Source organism: Rhinoraja longicauda, chromosome 16 (genome assembly GCF_053455715.1).
Source record: "Rhinoraja longicauda isolate Sanriku21f chromosome 16, sRhiLon1.1, whole genome shotgun sequence".
Lineage (NCBI taxonomy): Eukaryota > Metazoa > Chordata > Chondrichthyes > Rajiformes > Arhynchobatidae > Rhinoraja > Rhinoraja longicauda.
In genome coordinates this window covers 3,383,191-3,408,590 of record NC_135968.1, presented here as the reverse complement: position 1 = coordinate 3,408,590, position 25,400 = coordinate 3,383,191, and the positions used below count along the sequence as shown (strand labels likewise).

Below are 25,400 nucleotides of genomic sequence, written 5' to 3'. Positions count from 1 at the left end.
AGGCAGCAACTCTACCACTGCGCCACCCATTAAGAGCATTGATGTACCAAGGGATCTTGGGGTCCAAGTCCATAACTCCGTGAGAGTGGCCACACAAGTAGACAGTGCGGTAGATAGAGAGTAAAGAAGGCAGACAGTGCCCTCCATAATGTTTGGGACAAACACCCATCATTTATTGATTTGCCTCTGCACTCCACAATTTGAGATTTGTAATAGAAATAAAATCACATGTGGTTAAAGTGCACATTGCCAGATTTTAATAAAGGCCATCTTTATCCATTTTGGTTTCACCGTGTGGAAGCAGAGTGCAGAGGCAAATAAATAAATGACGGGTCTTTGTCCCAAACCTTATGGAGGGCCCTGTATGCTTCATCAGTCAAGCATTAATGATGAGGACGTGTTGATAGCACTTTGGTTTAGTATTGCGTGTAGTTGGGGTCACCTCATTACAGGCATGATGTAGAGGCTTTGGAGAGGGTGCACAGGAGATTGACCAGAATGTTGCCCAGTTAGAGGGCATTAGCTGGAAGGAGACGTTGGACAGACGTGGGCTGTTGTGTGTGGGACGCCGCCGGTTGGGTGACCTGACGGAAGTACATAACATTACAAAGCACAGATAGGGTCGACAGAACCTTTATCCCCAGGGTGGAAATGCCATTGATTACAGGGCATCGGTTTAAGGTGAGAGGAGGAAAGTTTACAGAAGACTAGACCAAGTGACAGTAGACAATAGGTGCAGGAGGAGGCCATTCGGCCCTTCGAGCCTGTACGCACCACCATTCAATGTGATCATGGCTGATCATTCTCAATCAGTACCCTGTTCCTGCCTTCTCCCCATACCCCCTGACTCCGCTATCCTTAAGTGGACTCGTTCGGCCCAAACCTCTCCTGCATTGGTGTAGCACCCTCTCCTCCCCCTCCCACCCCCTCCTCCCCTTCCCCTCCCTCCCCCCCCTCAACCTCCATTTTCACCCCTCCCTCCCCCTCCTCCCTCCCTCCCTCCCCCCCATCCTCCCTAGGAGATAAATAAAAACTTTAAAATGTGAATAACTTAAAAAATATAACACCGATTTCAATGAAACTTCTTCCATTAGCACCAAAGGGACGACGGTGAGTAAGGTGGGCCTAAACTAGTTGCGCTATCATGTTTGGCTGTAATTCAGGAACAAACAAAGGAGAGTTTTAGTATATAGATGTGCATAGGAAGATTTCTGTACACAGAGGCTGGTGGGTGTTGGTGGACCACGCTGCCAGAGGTGGTGGAGGAGGCAGGTATGATGGTGGCATTTAAGAGGCCTTTGAGATGCAGGACACGGAGGGATATGGATCACGCGCAGGCAGAGATTAGTTTCACTTGGCACGGACATTGTGGGCCGAATGGCCAGTTCCTGTGCTGTCCTGTTCTATTTGGACAAGGTGTTGTGAACAACAGTTTATCGACTAGAGAGCGGTCCTAACCTCCCATCAACCTCATTGGAGAACCTCGGACTGTCTTTAATCGGACTTTATCTTGCATTGAACTAAAGCCGTTATCCTGTATCTCTGTACTGTGGACGGCTCTATTGTAATCTGCTGACTGGAATCTCTATTGTAATCTGTACTGTGGACGGCTCTATTGTAATCTGCTGACTGTAATCTCTATTGTAATCTGTACTGTGGACGGCTCTATTGTAATCTGCTGACTGGAATCTCTATTGTAATCTGTACTGTGGACGGCTCTATTGTAATCTGCTGACTGTAATCTCTATTGTAATCTGTACTGTGGACGGCTCTATTGTAATCTGCTGACTGTAATCTCTATTGTAATCTGTACTGTGGACGGCTCTATTGTAATCTGCTGACTGTAATCTCTATTGTAATCTGTACTGTGGACGGCTCTATTGTAATCTGCTGACTGTAATCTCTATTGTAATCTGTACTGTGGACGGCTCTATTGTAATCTGCTGACTGGAATCTCTATTGTAATCTGTACTGTGGACGGCTCTATTGTAATCTGCTGACTGGAATCTCTATTGTAATCTGTACTGTGGACGGCTCTATTGTAATCTGCTGACTGGAATCTCTATTGTAATCTGTACTGTGGACGGCTCTATTGTAATCTGCTGACTGTAATCTCTATTGTAATCTGTACTGTGGACGGCTCTATTGTAATCTGCTGACTGTAATCTCTATTGTAATCTGTACTGTGGACGGCTCTATTGTAATCTGCTGACTGGATAGTTTACTTGTAAGAAAGTAACTGCAGATGCTGGTACAAATCAAAGGGATTTATTCACAAAATGCTGGAGTAACTCAGCAGGTCAGGCAGCATCTCGACCCAAAACGTCGCCCATTCCTTCTCTCCGGAGATGCTGCCTGACCTGCTGAGTTACTCCAGCATTCTGTGAATAAATACCTTTGGATAGTTTACTTGAGTTTTTTATTGCATGCTAACCAGTCAGCAGAAACACAATACACAGTCAAGCTGAACACAGTGTACACATACAGGATAAAGGGAATAACGTGAATAATGTTTAGTGCAAGATAAAGGCTGATCAAAGATAGTGCGGGGGTCTCCTGTAATGGAGATAGCAGTTCAGGACCGCTCTCTAGTTGGTGAGAGGACGGTCCAGTTCACTGATCACAGCTGGGAAGAAACTGTCCCTGAATCTGGAGCTGTGCGATTTTCTGAATCTGTGCCTCTTGCCTGATGGGAGAGGGGGGAAGAGGGAGTGGCCTTGATGGGAGAGGGGGGAAGAGGGAGTGGCCTTGATGGGAGAGGGTGGAAGGGGGAGTGGCCTTGATGGGAGAGGGGGGGAAGAGGGAGTGGCCTTGATGGGAGAGGGGGAAGAGAGAGTGGCCTTGATGGGAGAGGGGGGAAGAGGGAGTGGCCTTGATGGGAGAGGGTGGAAGGGGGAGTGGCCTTGATGGGAGAGGGGGGAAGGGGGAGTGGCCTTGATGGGAGAGGGTGGAAGGGGGAGTGGCCTTGATGGGAGAGGGTGGAAGGGGGAGAGGCCTTGATGGGAGAGGGGGGAAGAGGGAGTGGCCTTGATGGGAGAGGGGGGAAGAGGGAGTGGCCTTGATGGGAGAGGGGGGAAGAGGGAGTGGCCTTGATGGGAGAGGGTGGAAGGGGGAGTGGCCTTGATGGGAGAGGGGGGGAAGAGGGAGTGGCCTTGATGGGAGAGGGGGGAAGGGGGAGTGGCCTTGATGGGAGAGGGTGGAAGGGGGAGTGGCCTTGATGGGAGAGGGGGGAAGAGGGAGTGGCCTTGATGGGAGAGGGGGGAAGGGGGAATGGCCTTGATGGGAGAGGGGGAAAGAAGGAGTGGTCTTGATTGGAGCGGGGGGGAGAGGGAGTGGCCTTAATGGGAGAGGGGGGAAGGGGGAGTGGTCTTGATTGGAGCGGGGGGGAGAGGGAGTGGCCTTAATGGGAGAGGGGGGAAGGGGGAGTGGCCTTGATGGGAGAGGGAGTGGCCTTGATGGGAGAGTGGGGAAGGGGGAGTGGCCTTGATGGGAGAGGGGGGAAAGAAGGAGTGGTCTTGATGGGAGAGGGGGGAAGGGGGAGTGGCCTTGATGGGAGAGGGGGGAAGGGGGAGTGGCCTTGATGGGAGCGGGGGGGAGAGGGAGTGGCCAGGGTGCGACATGTCCTTGATGCTGCTGGTGGCAGGTGATAAGAAAGCTTTCCCCTGTAGTTGGGTGCACGTAACATTAAGTAAGCTGAAGCAGACTTGCCGTTTTGCTGAGCAGCAGGGGCAGGAAGCCGGCAAAGTAAGGGGCAAACATCTGTCCTCCCACAGCAGCAGCGAGGAGAGGGATACCCTCGCCAGCGTACTCCAGCAACATGGAGTCATACTCCGCCTGCCACACAGGTAAAGAACAGTTTAGACATGTAGCATGCAAACAGGCCCTTCAGCCGACTGAGTTCATGCCAACCAGCCATCCCCGCACACTAACACCATCCTACACGCACTAGGGACAACTTAGTTATACCAAGCCAATTAGCCGACAAACCTGCACCTCTTTGGAGTGTGGGAGGAAACCGGAGCGCCCTGAGAAAACCCACGCAGGTCACGGGGAGAACGTGCAAACTCTGTACAGACAGCACCCGTGTCCAGGATGGAACCCGGGTCTCTGGCACCGTGAGGCAGCAGCTCTACCGCTGTGCCACCGCGCCGGCACAGAAGGTGAGAGACGCAGAGACCCCACCGCGAGGCCACTCCACAAAACCCCTCCCCCTTTCACCGCAGTGGGTGATGATGGCAGTCCATCTCCCCCCCGCACACCCTCACCATGGATCAGGAGTGAGTGGAGGAGCTCTGGGCTCCAGCTCACTACCCTGCCACACAGATGCAGGGTAGCCAGGCACCGCGCAAGTTGCTACTGCTGCCATCGTATGCCCCAAGGCACCGCTAAAGATTGCAACATCCTCCAGGACACTGAGGAAGATCGGCATGTCCCCAACTACTCTCACCCACACATACACCATGGAAGGTATTAGTTCAAAGATACAGCAAGGACACAGGCCCCTCAGCCCACCAAGGCCATGCCGACCATGCAGAAATCTGAAGGGTCTCGACCCGAAACGTCACCCATTCCTTCTCTCCAGAGATGCTGCCTGACCTGCTGAGTTACGTCAGCCATTAGCAGAAACAACTGTGAGGATTGGAGCCACAACTCCTCCACCCACCTCCTGCTCCTCGTCTGACTCTGTCTCTTCATTCTCCGGATCTTGGCAGGTTGTCTGAAGGACACAAAGTGAACAGTGAGAATCCAGCTGGAGACTAACCTGTACAGGGCATTGTGGAAACAAACCCCTTGACCTTATCTGCCCCAATGCCCTCACCCACAATGGGTCTGCTGGGCACAGCCAGGGGCAGTGGGCTTTACACTCTCTGAGAGCGGGTACAGTGGGCAGGGGCAGTGGGCTTTACCCTCTCTGAGAGCGGGTACAGTGGGCAGGGGCACGGGGGCTTTACCCTCTCTGAGAGCGGGTACAGCGGGCAGGGGGCTTTACCCTCTCTGAGAGCGGGTACAGTGGGCAGGGGGCTTTACCCTCTCTGAGAGCGGGTACAGCGGGCAGGGGCAGGGGGCTTTACCCTCTCTGAGAGCGGGTACAGCGGGCAGGGGCACGGGGGCTTTACCCTCTCTGAGAGCGGGTACAGCGGGCAGGGGCAGGGGGCTTTACCCTCTCTGAGAGCGGGTACAGCGGGCAGGGGCACGGGGGCTTTACCCTCTCTGAGAGCGGGTACAGTGGGCAGGGGCACGGGGGCTTTACCCTCTCTGAGAGCGGGTACAGCGGGCAGGGGGCTTTACCCTCTCTGAGAGCGGGTACAGTGGGCAGGGGGCTTTACCCTCTCTGAGAGCGGGTACAGCGGGCAGGGGCAGGGGGCTTTACCCTCTCTGAGAGCGGGTACAGCGGGTAGGGGCACGGGGGCTTTACCCTCTCTGAGAGCGGGTACAGCGGGCAGGGGCAGGGGGCTTTACCCTCTCTGAGAGCGGGTACAGCGGGCAGGGGCACGGGGGCTTTACCCTCTCTGAGACCGGGTACAGCGGGCAGGGGCACGGGGGCTTTACCCTCTCTGAGAGCGGGTACAGTGGGCAGGGGGGGTTTACCCTCTCTGAGAGCGGGTACAGTGGGCAGGGGCAGGGGGGCTTTACCCTCTCTGAGAGCGGGTACAGTGGGCAGGGGGGGTTTACCCTCTCTGAGAGCGGGTACAGTGGGCACGGGGGCTTTACCCTCTCTGAGAGCGGGTACAGTGGGCAGGGGGGGGGTTTACCCTCTCTGAGAGCGGGTACAGTGGGCAGGGGGGGGTTTACCCTCTCTGAGAGCGGGTACAGTGGGCACGGGGGCTTTACCCTCTCTGAGAGCGGGTACAGTGGGCAGGGGCACGGGGGCTTTACCCTCTCTGAGAGCGGGTACAGTGGGCAGGGGGGGTTTACCCTCTCTGAGAGCGGGTACAGTGGGCAGGGGCACGGGGGCTTTACCCTCTCTGAGAGTGGGTACAGCAGGCAGGGGCAGTGGGCATTACCCTCTCTGAGAGCAGGCACAGCAGGCAGGGGGGCTTTACCCTCTCTGAGAGCAGGTCTGCTCGGCAGGGCCAGTGGGCAGGGGGGCTTTACCCTCTCTGAGAGCAGGTCTGCTCGGCAGGGCCAGTGGGCAGGGGGGCTTTACCCTCTCTGAGAGCAGGTCTGCTCGGCAGGGCCAGTGGGCAGGGGGGCTTTACCCTCTCCCAGACTGGGTCCAGTGGGCAGGGGGGCTTTACCCTCTCTGAGAGTGGGTACAGTGGGCAGGGGGCTTTACCCTCTCCCAGACCGGGTCCAGTGGGCAGGGGGCTTTACCCTCTCCCAGACCGGGTCCAGTGGGCAGGGGGCTTTACCCTCTCCCAGACCGGGTCCAGTGGGCAGAGCCAGTGGGCAGGGGGTTTATCCTCTCCCAGACCGGGTCCAGTGAGCAAGGGGGCTTTACCCTCTCCCAGACCGGGTCCAGTGGGCAGGGGGCTTCACCCTTTCCCAGACCGGGTCCAGTGGGCAGGGGGCTTAACCCTCTCCCAGACCGGGTCCAGTGGGCAGGGGGCTTCACCCTTTCCCAGACTGGGTCCAGTGGGCAGGGGCAGGGGGGCTTTACCTTCTCCCAGACCGGGTCCAGTGGGCAGGGGCAGGGGGCTTTACTTTCTCCCAGACCGGGTCCAGTGGGCAGGGGGCTTCACCCTCTCCCAGACCGGGTCCAGTGGGCAGGGGGCTTCACCCTCTCCCAGACCGGGTCCAGTGGGCAGGGGGCTTCACCCTTTCCCAGACTGGGTCCAGTGGGCAGGGGCAGGGGGGCTTTACCTTCTCCCAGACCGGGTCCAGTGGGCAGGGGCAGGGGGCTTCACCCTTTCCCAGACCGGGTCCAGTGGGCAGGGGGCTTCACCCTTTCCCAGACCGGGTCCAGTGGGCAGGGGCAGGGCCAGTGGGCAGGGGGCTTCACCCTTTCCCAGACCGGGTCCAGTGGGCAGGGGCAGGGCCAGTGGGCAGGGGGCTTCACCCTTTCCCAGACTGGGTCCAGTGGGCAGGGGGCTTCACCCTTTCCCAGACCGGGTCCAGTGGGCAGGGGCAGGGCCAGTGGGCAGGGGGCTTCACCCTTTCCCAGACTAGGTCCAGTGGGCAGGGGCAGGGCCAGTGGGCAGGGGGCTTCACCCTTTCCCAGACTGGGTCCAGTGGGCAGGGGCAGGGCCAGTGGGCAGGGGGCTTCACCCTTTCCCAGACCGGGTCCAGTGGGCAGGGGCAGGGCCAGTGGGCAGGGGCAGGGCAAGTGGGCAGGGGGCTTCACCCCTTCCCAGACCGGGTCCAGTGGGCAGGGGCAGGGCCAGTGGGCAGGGCCAGTGGGCAGGGGGCTTCACCCTTTCCCAGACCGGGTCCAGTGGGCAGGGGCAGGGCCAGTGGGCAGGGGGCTTCACCCTTTCCCAGACCGGGTCCAGTGGGCAGGGCCGGTGGGCAGGGGGCTTCACCCTTTCCCAGACTGGGTCCAGTGGGCAGGGGGCTTCTCGGACAGCAGGGTGGAGAGGGGGCTATGGTGATGACCTTCTTCTGTAGCACGTTGCGGATGGCCTTGCAGATCTCGTCCAGGCGTCCCGGCTCCTTCAGCGCGTCCCCTTTGCAGTTCTTTAGCACGTTGTTCATGGACTCCAGGATGGTCATCACCACCAGGCGGTCCTTCTCCTCGTGAATGGTTTTCAGGTAGTTTGGGAAGACCATGGCAAGCAGCTTCTGGAAACCTGCAACAGGTACGTCGTTCATTCATGGGTGGAGAGGGTGGACTAAAAGGTCACTCAGAGTAGAGGAATCGAGGACCAGAGGACATAGGTTCAAGGTGAAGGGATTGAATAGGAATCTGAGGGGTAACTTATCCACACAGAGGGTGGTGGGTGTATGGAACAAGCTACCAGAGGAGGTAGTTGAGGCTAGAACTATCACAACGTTTAAGAAACAGTGGGGCAGGTACATGGATAGGACAGGTTTGGAGGGCTATGGACCAAATGCGGGCAGGTGGGACTTGTGTAGCTGGGACATGTTGGCCGGTGTGGGCAAGTCAGTCCTAAATAGAAACATAGACAATAGGTGCAGGAGTCGGCCATTTGGTCCTTCGAGCCAGCACCGCCATTCAATATGATCATGGCTGATCATCCAAAATCAGTACCCCGTTCCTGCTTTCTCCCCATATCTCATGATTTTGTTAGCCCTAAGAGCTCTAACTAACTCTCTCTTTAAAACATCCAGTGAATTGGCCTCCACTGCCTTCTGTGGCAGAGAATTCCACAGATTCACAACTTTCTGGGTGAAAAGGTTTCATTGGCCTAACCCGTTATTCTTAAACTGTGGCCCCTGGTTCTGGACTCCCCCAACATCAGGACCATTTTTCCTGCATCTAGCCTGTCCAATCCCTTAAGAATGTTACACGTTTCTATAAGATCCCCTCTCATCCTTCTAAATTCCAGTGAATACAAGCCCAGTCGACCCATTCTTTCATCATATGTTAGTCCTGCCTTCCCGGGAATTAACCTGGTGAACCTACGCTGCACTCCCTCAATAGCAAGAATGTCCTTCCTCAGATTAGGAGACCAAAACTGCACACAATACACCAGGTGTGGTCTCACCAGGGCCCTGTACAACTGCAGTAGGACCTCCTTGCTCCTATACTCAACTCCTCTTGTTATGAAGGCCAACATGCCGTTAGCTTTCTACACTGCCTGCTGATCCTGCATGCTTACTTTCAGTGACTGGTTTACAAGGACACTCAGGTCACGTTGCACCTCCCCTTTTCCTAATCTGATACCATTCAGATAATAATCTGCCTTCTTGTTCTTGACACCAGATTGGATAACCTCACATTTATCCACAATATACTGCATCTGCCCACTCACCCAACCTATCCAAGTCACCCTGCAGCCTCATAGCATCCTCCTCGCAGCTCACACTGCCACTCAGCTTTGTGTCATCCGCAAACTTGGAGATGTTACATTTAATTCCTTCGTCTAAATCGTTAATATATATTGTAAATACCTGGGGTCCCAGCACCGAGCCTTGCAGCACCCCATCGCACCCAAAGATGGGATTTCATCAGAGGGTGGTGAATCTGTGGGATTCATTGCCATAGAAGGCTGTGGAGGCCAAGTCAGTGGATATTTTTAAGGCAGAGATAGATTCTTGATTAGTGCGGGTGTCAGGGGTTATGGGGAGAAGGCAGGAGAATGGGGTTGGGAGGGAGAGATAGATCAGCCACAACTTGATGGCCTAATTTTGCTCCAATTAAATAGAAAAAAGGTGCAGGAGTCGGCCATTTGGTCCTTCGAGCCAGCACGGCATGGCTTATGATGTTCATGTTCATAATGACATGAACGTGAACACTGCTGCCTCTGGGGGCAGGCCCAGGAGGCGAGGCAGCATCTGAGCAAAGGCCAACCAACGTTCGTGCTTCAGGTCAAAGGCCCTTGCCAGAATGAAGGGTCTTTGCCACAGGGGGTTCCACTCTGTTTGTCTTTGTAGGTTGCTGCCACAGGCCCTTCACTGCTTGTATTTCAGGAGACTGGCTGATGAAGGAATGGACCCTTTGCTGCAGGGTCTGCTGTTGGCTAGTCAGACCCACAGACAACCAGAGGGGATCTTATTGAAATATATAAGATTATTCAGGCATTGGACACGCTAGAGGCAGGAAACATGTTCCCAATGTTGGGCGAGTCCAGAACCAGGGGCCACAGTTTAAGAATAAGGGGTCGGCCATTTAGAACGGAGATGAGGAAGAACTTTTTCACTCAGAGTTGTGAAGCTGTGGAATTCTCTGCCTCAGAAGGCAGTGGAGGCCAATTCTCTGGATGCTTTCAAGACAGAGTTAGATAGAGCTCTTAAGGATAGCGGAGTCAGGGGGTATGGGGAGAAGGCAGGAACGGGGTACTGATTTAGAATGATCGCCATGATCACGGTGAATGGCGGTGCTGGCTCGAAGGTCCGAATGGCCTCCTCCTGCACCTGTTGTCTATTGTCAGACACAAAATGCTGGAGTAACTCAGCGGGTCAGGCAGCATCTCGCGAGAGAAGGAATGGGTGACGTTTCATGTCGAGCTGAGTTACTCCAGCATGTTAAACCTTTGATTTGAAGCAGCATCTGCAGTTCTTCCCCCCACAGATGCTCCGGGCTACGGGGAAACAGTTACCTTCCAGGTTTTGGTCCGTGGGGTTCTCCTGAGCGACTTTGTAAAGGGCGCAGCACAACTGGCCAACGGCCTCGTAAGCAGACTTCCTGACGTTGACATGCGGATACTGCAAAGACAGACGGCAATGACCTGGGATTAGCCTGTAACCTGGCAGACCCCCACCCCCCACCCACATTGCAGCGCTCCCTCACCCCCACCCCACGGTGTGGCGCCCCTTCACCCCCACCCACAGTGCAGCACTCCCTCACCCCCAGCCCCCACCCAGTGTGGCACTCCCTCACCCCCACCCCCCACCCACAGTGCAGCGCACCCTCACCCCCCCACCCACAGTGTGGCACTCCCCACCCCCCCCACCCACAGTGTGGCACTCCCTCACCCCCCACCCACAGTGCGGCACTCCCTCACCCCCCCACCCAGTGTGGCACTCCCTCACCCCCCCACCCAGTGTGGCACTCCCTCACCCCCCACCCACAGTGCGGCACTCCCTCACCCAGTGCGGCACTCCCTCACCCCCCCACCCAGTGTGGCACTCCCTCACCCCCCCCACCCACAGTGTGGCACTCCCTCACCCCCCACCCAGTGTGGCACTCCCTCACCCCCCCACCCAGTGTGGCACTCCCTCACCCCCCACCCACAGTACGGCACTCCCTCACCCAGTGCGGCACTCCCTCACCCCCCCACCCAGTGTGGCACTCCCTCACCCCCCCACCCACAGTGTGGCACTCCCTCACCCCCCACCCACAGTGCGGCACTCCCTCACCCCCCACCCAGTGTGGCACTCCCTCACCCCCCCACCCAGTGTGGCACTCCCTCACCCCCCCACCCAGTGTGGCACTCCCTCACCCCCCCCACCCACAGTGCGGCACTCCCTCACCCCCCCACCCAGTGTGGCACTCCCTCACCCCCCCCACCCACAGTGTGACACTCCCTCACCCCCACACCCACAGTGCGGCATTCCCTCACCCCCCCCCCACCCAGTGTGGCACTCCCTCACCCCCCCACCCAGTGTGGCACTCCCTCACCCCCACACCCACAGTGTGGCACTCCCTCACCCCCCCACCCAGTGTGGCACTCCCTCACCCCCCCCCCCCACCCACAGTGTGACACTCCCTCACCCCCACTCCCACAGTGCGGCATTCCCTCACCCCCCCACCCACAGTGTGGCACTCCCTCACCCCCCCCACCCACAGTGTGGCACTCACCCCCCCCCCCACCCACAGTGCGGCACTCCCTCACCACGCCCACCCAGTGCGGCACTCCCTGACCCCCCCACCCACAGTGTGGCACTCCCTCACCCCCCCCCACCCACAGTGTGGCACTCCCTCACCCCCCCCACCCACAGTGTGGCACTCCCTCACCCCCCCCACCCACAGTGTGGCACTCCCTCATCCCCCCCACCCACAGTGTGGCACTCCCTCATCCCCCCCACCCACAGTGCGGCACTCCCTCACCCCCCCCACCCACAGTGCGGCACTCCCTGACCCCCCCCACCCACAGTGTGGCACTCCCTCACCCCCCCCACCCACAGTGTGGCACTCCCTCACCCCCCCCACCCATAGTGTGGCACTCCCTCACCCCCCCCACCCACAGTGTGGCACTCCCTCACCTCCCCCACCCATAGTGTGGCACTCCCTCACCCCCCCCCACCCACAGTGTGGCACTCCCTCACCCCCCCCCACCCATAGTGTGGCACTCCCTCACCCCCCCCCCACCCACAGTGTGGCACTCCCTCACCCCCCCCCCCACCCACAGTGTGGCACTCCCTCACCCCCCCCACCCAGTGTGGCACTCCCTCACCTCCCCCACCCACAGTGTGGCACTCCCTCACCCCCCCCACCCACAGTGTGGCACTCCCTCACCCCCCCCACCCAGTGCGGCACTCCCTCACCCCCCCCCACCCACAGTGTGGCACTCCCTCACCCCCCCACCCACAGTGTGGCACTCCCTCACCTCCCCCACCCACAGTGCGGCACTCCCTCACCCCCCCCACCCACAGTGTGGCACTCCCTCACCCCCCCACCCACAGTGCGGCACTCCCTCACCCCCCCCCACCCACAGTGTGGCACTCCCTCACCCCCCCCACCCACAGTGTGGCACTCCCTCACCCTCCCCCCACCCACAGTGCGGCACTCCCACAATACAGCTCCCTCGATTCTGTCCCTTGGTGCCGTCCCTCCCTCCACTGCCCTCCCCCAGATTGGGGTAGCACTCAGATATCAAAGCCCCCCCCCAGTGCCTCCTGACCCCATCTCCGCTCTCCTGCCCACCCCAGCCACTGGACGTGTTCGAGGTTGGCAGTGCTGAGCGGCCATGTTGGTAGTCAGGGCCATCAAAGTTGTGCCACCTGCTCTCACACTCTGCCCTCGTCAGCCCTCGCCCACGACCGCTGGCATCCCAGGGGTGGGGGTGAAGGGTCACACATCCGGGTACTCACATCGGTGATGCGGAAGATTTCCTCAAAGCACGATTCCATGTACGGCATGAAGGCAGCCCTGGGGCAAACAGAACAGCTTTAGCCGGGAGACAGTGAAGCTCACAGCCCTGGGGCAAACAGAACAGCTTCAGCTGGGGGACAGGAGGTGGGGGACAGTGAAGCTCACAGCCCTGGGGCAAACAGAACAGCTTTAGCCGGGAGACAGTGAAGCTCACAGCCCTGGGGCAAACAGAACAGCTTTAGCCGGGAGACAGTGAAGCTCACAGCCCTGGGGCAAACAGAACAGCTTTAGCCGGGAGACAGTGAAGCTCACAGCCCTGGGGCAAACAGAACAGCTTTAGCTGGGGGACAGGAGGTGGGGGACAGTGAAGCTCGCAGCCCTGGGGCAAACAGAACAGCTTTAGCCGGGAGACAGTGAAGCTCACAGCCCTGGGGCAAACAGAACAGCTTCAGCTGGGGGACAGGAGGTGGGGGACAGTGAAGCTCACAGCCCTGGGGCAAACAGAACAGCTTTAGCTGGGGGACAGAGAAGCTCACAGCCCTGGGGCAAACAGAACAGCTTTAGCTGGGGGACAGTGAAGCTCACAGCCCTGAGGCAAACAGAACAGCTTTAGCCGGGGGACAGGAGGTGGGGGACAGTGAAGCTCACAGCCCTGGGGCAAACAGAACAGCTTTAGCCGGGGGACAGGAGGTGGGGGACAGTGAAGCTCACAGCCCTGGGGCAACAGAACAGCTTTAGCCGGGGGACAGGAGGTGGGGGTCAGTGAAGCTCACAGCCCTGGGGCAAACAGAACAGCTTTAGCCGGGAGACAGTGAAGCTCACAGCCCTGGGGCAAACAGAACAGCTTTAGCTGGGGGACAGTGAAGCTCACAGCCCTGGGGCAAACAGAACAGCTTTAGCCGGGGGACAGGAGGTGGGGGACAGTGAAGCTCACAGCCCTGGGGCAAACAGAACAGCTTTAGCCGGGATACAGTGAAGCTCGCAGCCCTGGGGCAAACAGAACAGCTTTAGCCGGGGGACAGGAGGTGGGGGACAGTGAAGCTCACAGCCCTGGGGCAAACAGAACAGCTTTAGCTGGGGGACACGGACAGGAGGTGGGGGACAGTGCAGCTCACAGCCCTGGGGCAAACAGAACAGCTTTAGCCGGGAGACAGTGAAGCTCGCAGCCCTGGGGCAAACAGAACAGCTTTAGCCGGGAGACAGTGAAGCTCGCAGCCCTGGGGCAAACAGAACAGCTTTAGCTGGGGGACACGGACAGGAGGTGGGGGTCAGTGAAGCTCGCAGCCCTGGGGCAAACAGAACAGCTTTAGCCAGGAGAGAGGAGGTGGGGATCAGTGAAGCTCACAGCCCTGGGGCAAACAGAACAGCTTTAGCCGGTGGACATGGACAGGAGGTGGGGTTCAGTGAAGCTCACAGCCACACAGGGCAGGGTCCTGGGCAGCTGCTCATTGCTTAGTTTTAGTTTAGTTTAATGATACAGCAGGGATACATGCCCCTTCTGCCCACCGGGTCCACGCCGACCAGCCATCCCCGCACATTAACACTATCCTACGCCCGCAATGTTTACATTTACCAAGCCAATGAACGTTTTTGGAGTGTGGGAGGAAACCGAAGATCTGGGAGAAAACGGGGAGAACGTACAAACTCCGTACGGACAGTGCCCGCAGTCGGGATGGAACCCGGGTCCCCAGCTCTGCATTCGCTGGAAGGCAGCAACTCTACCGCTGCACCACTGTGCTGCCCTCTACCGCTGCACCACTGTGCTGCCCTCTACCGCTGCACCACTGTGCTGCCCTCTACCGCTGCACCACTGTGCTGCCCTCTACCGCTGCACCACTGTGCTGCCCTCTACCGCTGCACCACTGTGCTGCCCTCTACCGCTGCACCACTGTGCTGCCTTATTGCCTACGTTACAGACTACTTTACTTTAGAGGTACATCGCAGAAACAGGCACCTTGGACCACCGAGTCCACGCCGACCAGCACATCACCCGGTACACCAGCACTATCCTACACACCATCATGTATCTCAGACTTTACTGGCTTGACCTTGCACTCAATGTTATTCCCTTATCATGTATCTTCTACACTGTGAATGGCTCAATTGTAATCATGTATTGTCTTTCCCCTTCATCTTAAACCCATGTCCTCTGGTCCTCGATTCCCCTACTCTGGGCAAGAGACTCTGTGCATCTACCCGATCTATTCCTCTCATGATTTTATACACCTCGTAAATAAACTAAACTAAACACTAGGGACAATTTTTGCAATTTTACCCAAGTCAATTAACCTACAAACCCGCACGTCTTTGGAGTGTGGGATGAAACCGGAGCACCCGGTGGAAACCCACGCGGTCACGGGGAGAACGAGCAAACTCCATAAAGACAGTGCCTGTGATCAGGATCAAACCCAGGTCTCTGGCGCTGTGAGGCAGCAGCTCTACCCGCTGCCCTGCCCTTTGGTCTGTGTAATGGGTCAAGTGACTGCCAACAACACTGACCATTCAAAGTAAAACAGATCCTTTGGGAATTAAGGGGATTGGGATGGGGGGGGGGGGTCTATGGATTTAGTGAGCAAAGTCAGTCATGACCTTGCTGAAAGGTAGAACAGGAATGCCTTCCTTCCATCACAGTGAGGGGGTGTTTGGAGTCACTGTGATGGATGTTTGTGTTGGGGTCGGTCGTGTGTCCTGTGTTCTTTTCTTTTTTGTTGTGTTCTGTGACTGCTGTAATTTCGCTCGGTATTTGTACCGAATGACAATAAAGTTCTGTACTGAACGAGGGGAAGAGTAGTCTTAAGAGCCTCACTATTTCCATGTCCCAGCCCCTCAGAAACATTTGCTTTCACCTCTTTTCTTGCCTTCTAAATGCAACTGTTTATATATCGGGAAAGGGTGCAGAGAAGATTTACGAGGACGTTGCTAAGACTCGAGGGCCTGAGCTACAGGGAGAGGTTGTGTAGGCTAGGACTTTATTCCTTGGAGCGCAGGAGGATGAGGGGAGATCTTATAGAAGTGTATAAGATCATGACCCGACCCAGCCCAGCCCACGATTCCCCATACCCCCCTGACTCGCGGATGGTGGGAGTGTGGAACGAGCTGCCAGAGGAGGTAGTTGAGGCAGATATGATCACATAGTTGGACAGGTAAATGGACAGGATAGGGTTAGAGTGAGACTGCGGCAGTCAGCGTGGTGATGGGGATCGCAGGGTCACGGTGGTTACCATGGTGATGGGCCTGGCCTCGGTGTCCCTGCGTCGATCGGCAGCAAGAGGGGAGGTGGGTATGGGGCGGGGGGGGACACGGAGCTGACCCCTCTCCCAGAGCTCTCACCCAGAGTTGACGGCAATCTCTCCCAAGGCATCACAGGCATCCTCCTTCTCATCCAGGTAGGCGTTCTCCACACTGAAACTGCAGGCAGGAGGGAGAGGCAGTGAGCAGCAGTGAGGACCCACAGCCCAGCCCAGCCCAGCCCAGCCCAGCCCAGCCCACCCCAGCATGGCCAGACCCAGCCCGACCCAGCCCAGCCCAACACAGCCCAGCCCAGCCCAACACAGCCCAGCCCAGCCCAACACAGCCCAGCCCACCCCAGCATGGCCAGACCCAGCCCGACCCAGCCCAGCCCACCCCAGCATGGCCAGACCCAGCCCGTTCTCCACACTGAAACTGCAGGCAGGAGGGAGAGGCAGTGAGCAGCAGTGAGGACCCACAGCCCAGCCCACCCCAGCCTGACCCGACCCGGCCCACCCCAGCATGGCCAGACCCAGCCCGACCCAGCCCAGCCCGACCTGACCCAGCCCAGCCCAGCCCGTTCTCCACACTGAAACTGCAGGCAGGAGGGAGAGGCAGTGAGCAGCAGTGAGGACACACAGCCCAGCCCAACACAGCCCAGCCCACCCCAGCATGGCCAGACCCAGCCCGACCCGACCCAGCCCAGCCCAGCCCACCCCAGCCCAGCCCAGCCCGACCCGGCCCACCCCAGCCCAGCCCAGCCCAGCCCAGCCCAGCCTGAACCGACCCGGCCCACCCCAGCCCAGCCCAGCCCAGCCCACCCCAGCCCAACACAGCCCAGCCCACCCCAGCATGGCCAGACCCAGCCCGACCCAGCCCAGCCCGTTCTCCACACTGAAACTGCAGGCAGGAGGGAGAGGCAGTGAGCAGCAGTGAGGACACACAGCCCAGCCCAACACAGCCCAGCCCACCCCAGCATGGCCAGACCCAGCCCAGCCCAACACAGCCCAGCCCAACACAGCCCAGCCCACCCCAGCATGGCCAGACCCAGCCCAGCCCAGCCCACCCCAGCCCAGCACAGCCTGACCCGACCCGACCCGGCCCACCCCAGCATGGCCAGACCCAGCCCGACCCAGCCCAGCCCGACCCGGCCCACCCCAGCCCGACCTGACCCAGCCCAGCCCAGCCCGTTCTCCACACTGAAACTGCAGGCAGGAGGGAGAGGCAGTGAGCAGCAGTGAGGACACACAGCCCAGCCCAACACAACCCAGCCCACCCCAGCCCAGCACAGCCTGACCCGACCCGGCCCGGCCCACCCCAGCATGGCCAGACCCAGCCCGACCTGACCCAGCCCAGCCCAGCCCACCCCAGCTCAGCACAGCCTGACCCGACCCGACCTGGCCCACCCCAGCATGGCCAGACCCAGCCCGACCCAGCCCAGCCCGACCCGGCCCACCCCAGCCCGACCTGACCCAGCCCAGCCCAGCCCGTTCTCCACACTGAAACTGCAGGCAGGAGGGAGAGGCAGTGAGCAGCAGTGAGGACCCACAGCCCAGCCCAACACAGCCCAGCCCACCCCAGCCCAGCACAGCCTGACCCGACCCGACCCGGCCCACCCCAGCATGGCCAGACCCAGCCCGACCTGACCCAGCCCAGCCCAGCCCACCCCAGCCCAGCCCAGCCCGACCCGGCCCACCCCAGCCCGACCTGACCCAGCCCAGCCCAGCCCGTTCTCCACACTGAAACTGCAGGCAGGAGGGAGAGGCAGTGAGCAGCAGTGAGGACACACAGCCCAGCCCACCCCAGCCCAGCCCAGCCCAGCCCAGCACAGCCTGACCCGACCCGGCCCACCCCAGCCCGACCTGACCCAGCCCAGCCCAGCCCACCCCAGCCCAGCACAGCCTGACCCGACCCGACCCGGCCCACCCCAGCATGGCCAGACCCAGCCCGACCTGACCCAGCCCAGCCCAGCCCACCCCAGCTCAGCACAGCCTGACCCGACCCGGCCCACCCCAGCATGGCCAGACCCAGCCCGACCCAGCCCAGCCCGACCCGGCCCACCCCAGCCCGACCTGACCCAGCCCAGCCCAGCCCGTTCTCCACACTGAAACTGCAGGCAGGAGGGAGAGGCAGTGAGCAGCAGTGAGGACACACAGCCCAGCCCAACACAGCCCAGCCCACCCCAGCCCAGCACAGCCTGACCCGACCCGGCCCGGCCCACCCCAGCATGGCCAGACCCAGCCCGACCTGACCCAGCCCAGCCCAGCCCACCCCAGCTCAGCACAGCCTGACCCGACCCGACCTGGCCCACCCCAGCATGGCCAGACCCAGCCCGACCCAGCCCAGCCCGACCCGGCCCACCCCAGCCCGACCTGACCCAGCCCAGCCCAGCCCGTTCTCCACACTGAAACTGCAGGCAGGAGGAAGAGGCAGTGAGCAGCAGTGAGGACACACAGCCCAGCCCGACACAGCCCAGCCCACCCCAGCCCAGCACAGCCTGACCCGACCCGGCCCACCCCAGCATGGCCAGACCCAGCCCAGCCCGGCCCGACCTGGCCCATCCCAGCCCAGCCCGGCCCGACCCAGCCCAGCCCAGCCCGTTCTCCACACTGAAACTGCAGGCAGGAGGGAGAGGCAGTGAGCAGCAGTGAGGGCTCACAGCACAGCCCGACCCAGCCCAGCCCACCCTAGCATGGCCAGACACAGCCCGACCCAGCCCAGCCCGACCTGACCCAGTCCACCCCAGCATGGCCAGACCCAGCCCGACCCAGCCCACCTCAGCATGGCCAGACCCAGCCCAGCCCAGCCCAGCCCGACCCAGCCCAGCCCAGCCCGACCCAGCCCACCCCAGCATGGCCAGACCCAGCCCAGCCCAGCCCGACCCAGCCCACCCCAGCATGGCCAGACCCAGCCCGACCCAGCCCAGCCCGACCCGACCCAGCCCACCCCAGCATGGCCAGACCCAGCCCGACCCAGCCCACCCCAGCATGGCCAGACCCAGCCCGACCCAGCCCAGCCCGACCCAGCCCACCCCAGCATGGCCAGACCCAGCCCAGCCCAGCCCGACCCAGCCCAGCCCGACCCAGCCCACCCCAGCATGGCCAGACCCAGCCCAGCCCAGCCCGACCCAGCCCACCCCAGTATGGCCAGACCCAGCCCGACCCAGCCCAGCCCGACCCAACCCAGCCCGACCCGACCCAGCCCACCCCAGCATGGCCAGACCCAGCCCGACCCAGCCCAGCCCGACCCAGCCCAGCCCGACCCGACCCAGCCCACCCCAGCATGGCCAGACCCAGCCCGACCCAGCCCAGCCCGACCCGACCCAGCCCAGCATGGCCAGACCCAGCCCGTTCTCCACACTGAAACTGCAGGCAGGAGGGAGAGGCAGTGAGCAGCAGTGAGGACCCACAGCACAGCCCGACCCGACCCAGCCCACCCCAGCATGGCCAGACACAGCCCGACCCAGCCCAGCCCGACCCGACCCAGCCCAGCCCAGCACAGCCCGACCCGACCCACCCCAGCCCAGCACAGCCCGACCCGACCCGGCCCACCCCAGCATGGCCAGACCCAGCCCGACCCAGTACAGCCCGACCCAACCCAGCCCAGCCCAGCCCGACCCACCCCAGCCCAGCACAGCCCGACCCGACCCGGCCCACCCCAGCATGGCCAGACCCAGCCTGACCTGACCCGACCCACCCCAGCATGGCCAGACCCAGCCCAGCCCAGCAGCAAACCCCTCCTCTCCACTCATAAGTGATAGGACCAGAATTAGGCCATTCGGCCCATCAAGTCTACTCCGCCATTCAATCATGGCTGATCTTTCTCTCCCTCCTAACCCCATTCTCCTGCCTTCTCCCCATAACCCCTGACACCTGTACTAATCATGAATCTATCCATCTCTGCCTTAAATATATCCACTGACTTGGCCTCCACAGCCTTCTGTGGCAACGAATCCCACAGATTCACAACCCTCTGACTAAAGAAATCCCTCCTCATCTCCTTCCTAAAGGAACGTCCATTAATTGTGAGGCTGCGCCCTCTGGTCCTAGACTCTCCCACTGGTGGAAACATCCTCTCCACATCCACCCTATCACAGGTTTTTCATCGGGCAACTGAACCATCCTACCACAACCAGAGAGCAGTGCGGAACTGCTAACACCTGATTTGGTGCCCCTCGGCCTATCCTGGATGGGACTTTGCTGGTGTTACCTTGTATTAATAAACACGATTCTCTGTTCATGTTTCCCTACACTGTAAATGGATTGATTATAATCATGTGTTGTCTTTGCGCTGACTGGTTAACACGCCACAAAAGCTTTTCACTGTACCTCGGTACACGTGACAATAAACTGAAACCTCACTGGATGAAAGGGAACTTAAACGAGGACATTGCTGGCAGTGTGACCTTTGGAAATGTCCCGGTCCCCCTGGAAGGAGGTCATCCTGAAGCCCCCTCCACTGGCTCTCCGTAACCAGGGGTCAGGGGTGTGGGGGGATCGGGCAGGGGGGATATCCCTCGCTGTCTCCCTGGGCAGCCGGAGTGATCAGGAGTTTGGCTCCTATCTACTTGGCCAGGCTGTGCCAGCCTTCGTTCCCTGGGCAGCCGGAGGGATCAGGAGTTTGGCTCAGGCTTGGATGTGCCAGGCTGTGCCAGCCTTCGTTCCCGGGCAGCCGGAGGGATCAGGAGTTTGGCTCAGGCTTGGATGTGCCAGGCTGTGCCAGCCTTCGTTCCCTGGGCAGCCGGAGATATCAGGAGTTTGGCTCAGGCTTGGATGTGCCAGGCTGTGCCAGCCTTCGTTCCCTGGGCAGCCGGAGATATCAGGAGTTTGGCTCAGGCTTGGATGTGCCAGGCTGTGCCAGCCTTCGTTCCTGGGCAGCCGGAGGGATCAGGAGTTTGGCTCAGGCTTGGATGTGCCAGGCTGTGCCCGCCTTTGTTCCCTGGGCAGCCGGACGGATCAGGAGTTTGGCTCAGGCTTGGATGTGCCAGGCTGTGCCAACATTCGTTCCCTGGGCAGCCGGAGGGATCAGGAGTTTGGCTCAGGCTTGGATGTGCCAGGCTGTGCCAGCGTTCGTTCCCTGGGCAGCCGGATGGATCAGGAGTTTGGCTCAGGCTTGGATGTGCCAGGCTGTGCCAGCGTTCGTTCCCGGGCAGCAGCAGCCCCTACCCAGTGATGTCGGCATCGTCCTCCTCCTCATCCTCCTCAGTGATGGGCTCGTCCTCGTCCAGGTCATCGTCCAGCAGCAGGAAGGTCTTGCTATCGTTGTCGTAGTGGGCCTGTGGAGGCACAGAGTGGGCACGCCAGCTGCTTACAGGTCTTAGCTAAGTTTAGTTTAGAGATCCAGCGCAGAAACAGGCCCTTCGGCCCATTGAGTCCGCACCGACCAGCGATCCCCGCACACTAACACTATCCTACACACACGAGGGACAATTTACCACTTTACTGAGCCACTTAACCTACAAACCTGCACGTCTTTGGAATGCGGGAGGAAACTGGAGATCCCAGAGAAAACCCACGCAGGTCACGGGGAGAACGTACAAACTCCGTAGTCAGGATGGAACCTGGGTCTCTGGCGCTGTGAGGCAGCAGCTCTACCCACTGCCACACTGTGCCATGCTGCGTGGGCACCCTCATCTACAGACACAGAACCTGCAAGGATCTTTGCGGGAAGAACGTATCGCAGCTGAGAGGACTAATTATTTCTCCGGCTGTAATAGAACAGTTTCCTTCTCTTGAAAGAATTACTCTGAGTTATAGATGGACACAAAGTGCTGGAGTAACTCAAACTGAAGAAGTCTCCTGACCTGAAACATCACCCATCCTCAGATGCTGCCTGACCCGCTGAGTTGCTCCAGCATTTTGTGTCTATCTTTGGAAGATAGGGTGAATGCACAGAATCTTTTACCCAGACTAAGGGAATCAAGAACCAGAGGACATAGGTTTATGTTGAGGGGGAAAGATTTACTAAGAACCTGAGGGGCAACTTCTTTGCACAAAAGGTGGTAGGTATATGGAACAGGCTGCCAGAGGATGTAGTTGAGGCAGGTACATGGATAGGATAGATTTAGAGGGATATAGGTCAAGCAAGGGCAGGTGGGATGAGTATAGATGGGACATGTTGGTGGACATGGGCAAGTTTCCATGCTGTGCAGGCAGCAGAGCTTTGGTCAGGTGGTGGAGGTGGGACATGTTGGTGGACATGGGCAAGTTTCCATGCTGTGCAGGCAGCAGAGCTTTGGTCAGGTGGTGGAGGTGGGACATGTTGGTGGACATGGGCAAGTTTCCATGCTGTGCAGGCAGCAGAGCTTTGGTCAGGTGGTGGAGGTGGGACATGTTGGTGGACATGGGCAAGTTTCCATGCTGTGCAGGCAGCAGAGCTTTGGTCAGGTGGTGGAGGTGGGACATGTTGGTGGACATGGGCAAGTTTCCATGCTGTGCAGGCAGCAGAGCTTTGGTCAGGTGGCGGAGGTGGGAGACAGGCCAGGCAGTGGAGAGGAGGTGGCTCCAGCCACTCGGCTAAAGGAAAACCAGCACATCTTGTTCAACGCAGAGGTGGAGCGAGAGAGCATGACATTTGCAGAGAGTGGTGCACCCATGTGAACGCAGCCTGGAGGAGACCAACGCGGCAGGCCATCCCAAAGTGCCGTTAAGCCTTACCGTCACCCCTTCCGTGGACTTGATGGAGAGCAGCATCACGGTGGTCATCTTCTCCAGGTGCGGGGCCATGCCCGATCCCATCACCACTGACAGGGCAGCAAACAGGCTGTAGCTGGAGAGGAAGCAGGAGGTCAGAGCCCCAGGGCTGGGCACGTGGGAGTACCAACACGGACACGTGACGGGCTGCACACCCAGAGTCTGGAGCAAAGGACAAACTGCTGGACAAACTCAGGGAGCCGAGAACAGTGCAACACTAACTGCTGCAACCCAGTGGGGCAGGGAGCAGACAACAATGCAGCACTAACTGCTGGAGCCCAGTGGGACAGGGAGCAGAGAACAGTGCAACACTAACTGCTGCAGCCCAGTGGGACAGGGAGCAGACAACAATGCAGCACTAACTGCTGGAGCCCAGTGGGACAGGGAGCCGAGAACAGTGCAGCACTACTGCTGGAGCCCAGTGGGGCAGGGAGCCGAGAACAGTGCAACACTAACTGCTGGAGCCCAGTGGGGCAGGGAGCAGACAACAATGCAGCACTAACTGCTGGAGCCCAGTGGGACAGGGAGCAGAGAACAGTGCAACACTAACTGCTGCAGCCCAGTGGGACAGGGAGCAGACAACAATGCAGCACTAACTGCTGGAGCCCAGTGGGGCAGGGAGCAGACAACAGTGCAGCACTACTGCTGGAGCCCAGTGAGACAGGGAGCCGAGAACAGTGCAGCACTACTGCTGGAGCCCAGTGGGACAGGGAGCAGAGAACAGTGCAACACTACTGCTGGAGCCCAGTGGGGCGGGAAGCACAGAACAGTACAGCACTAACTGCCTGAACTCAGCGGGGCAGGGAGCACAGAACAGTGCAACACTAACTGCTGCAGCCCAGTGGGGCAGGGAGCACAGAACAGTGCAGCACTAACTGCTGCAGCCCAGTGGGGCAGGGAGCACAGAACAGTGCAGCACTAACTGCTGCAGCCCAGTGGGGCAGGGAGCACAGAACAGTGCAGCACTAACTGCTGCAGCCCAGTGGGGCAGGGAGCACAGAACAGTGCAGCACTAACTGCTGCAGCCCAGTGGGGCAGGGAGCACAGAACAGTGCAGCACTAACTGCTGCAGCCCAGTGGGGCAGGGAGCACAGAACAGTGCAGCACTAACTGCTCAGGGAGCACAGAACAGTGCAGCACTAACTTAGCGGGATGGGCAGCATCTCTGGAGAGAAGGGATGGGTGACATTTTGGGTCGAGACCCTTTTTCAGACTGAGAGTCAGGGGAGAGCGAGTCTAGAGATATGGACGGGTAAGGTGAGAAAACGATAGATCAATGCAAACGATGATAAGGAAATGTAGAACGGTTCATTATCAGCTGAGGGGAAGGTGACAAGGGGCATACCATCAGTAAAATTAGTCAGGACAGTGAAACTAGTCGGAGAACGAGGGTGGAGGAGGTACGGACAGAGAGGGGAAGCAAGGGTTACTTGAAGTTAGAGAAATCAAAAATCATACCGCTGGGGTGTAAGCTGCCCAAGCAAAATATGAGGTGCTGTCCCTCCACTTTGCATTGGGCCTCACTCTGACAGTTCCTTTATCATCGTCCACTTTGATCAGTTGTTTTCACACCTTACCCTTCCATATCTCTAGACTCCCTCTCCCCTGACTCAGTCTGAAGAAGGGCCTCGACCCGAAACGTCACCAATTGCTTCTCTCCAGAGATGCTCCAGCATTTTGTGTCTCTCTTTGGTGTAAACCAGCATCTGCAGTTCCTTCCTACACATAGCACAGTAGAGCACAGGTTCGAACATGCCCCAACAGGCCCACAGTGTCTCTGACAACCATGATGCCAAAGTCAGGCAGACCTGCAAACGTCGCCTGCCCATTTCCCTCCACAGATGCTGCCCGACCTGCTGAGCTTCTCCAACACTTTGTGTTTGTTGTTCGAGGCTAGGAATGGTCTTCCAAGCGGGCGTGGAATTTCAGAGCACGAGGGGTTTCATGGAGAGAAAGGCCTGGATAGAGTGGATGTGGAGAGGATGTTTCCACTATTGGGAGAGTCGAGGACCAGAGGTCATAGCCTCAGAATTAAAGGATGTTCATTTAGGAAGGAGATGAGGAGGAATTTCTTTGGTCAGAGGGTGGTGAATCTGGAATTCATTGCCACAGATGGCTGTGGAGGCCAAGTCAATGGATATATTTAAGGCAGAGATAGACAGATTCTTGATTATTACAGATGTCAGGGGCTATGGGGAGAAGGCAGGAGAATGGGGTTAGGAGGGAGAGAAAGAACAGCCATGATTGAATGGCGGAGTAGACTTGATGGGCTGAATGGCCTAGTTCCGAAGAAGGAATAGTCACAGATTGGAGTCGATAAGCAGTGTACACAAGAACAATGCAGTTGGTGGGAGAGAGAACTCACGTTTAATGGGTGACTCCACACGATCTTGAATGTGCAACTTAGGAAGTGCAATTTTCCTAAATGAAAGGTAAGATCTTGCAGGAGAAATCCTCAGGATTGTGGGATGCGAGGAGCAGGATGCACTGAGTAGACTTTAGAGATACAGCATTTAAATAGGCCCTTCAGCCACGCAGACACATCAGCACTATCCTGCACACTAGGGACAATTTATACTTATACCAAGCTAATTAACCCACGTCTTTGGAGTGTGGGAGGAAACCGAAGATCTTGGAGAAAACCCAAGCAGGTCACGGGGAGAACGTACAAACTCCGTACAGACAGCACCCGCAGTCAGGATGGAACCCGGGTCTCTAGTGCTGGGAGGCAGCAACTCTACCGCTGCACCACCGTGCCGCCCCTGTGACTATGGAGCTGTGTCAAGAAGTGATGGACAGAAGGAACACCTTCTGTAGTGAGACATTCTCCACAGTAATAGTACACCGATCTCACACACTGGACCACGCGAGTGGTGTGAGGG

General features: G+C 58.8%; 1 protein-coding gene across 2 annotated transcripts in view; it reads right to left on the bottom strand.

Annotated features, from left to right (window-relative positions):
• The window catches only part of ipo4 (importin 4), a 77,407-nt gene that overhangs the window by 9,480 nt on the left and 42,527 nt on the right, over nucleotides 1–25,400 (bottom strand). For both annotated transcript variants that reach the window (XM_078412745.1, XM_078412746.1), the window contains 8 exons: nucleotides 22,483–22,594; nucleotides 20,992–21,101; nucleotides 15,929–16,006; nucleotides 12,598–12,655; nucleotides 10,164–10,269; nucleotides 7,537–7,730; nucleotides 4,664–4,717; nucleotides 3,709–3,834 (listed from right to left, as the gene is read on the bottom strand). In XM_078412745.1, the coding sequence (XP_078268871.1) occupies nucleotides 3,709–3,834; nucleotides 4,664–4,717; nucleotides 7,537–7,730; nucleotides 10,164–10,269; nucleotides 12,598–12,655; nucleotides 15,929–16,006; nucleotides 20,992–21,101; nucleotides 22,483–22,594 (838 nt within the window). The remainder of the gene's footprint in view (nucleotides 1–3,708; nucleotides 3,835–4,663; nucleotides 4,718–7,536; nucleotides 7,731–10,163; nucleotides 10,270–12,597; nucleotides 12,656–15,928; nucleotides 16,007–20,991; nucleotides 21,102–22,482; nucleotides 22,595–25,400) is intronic.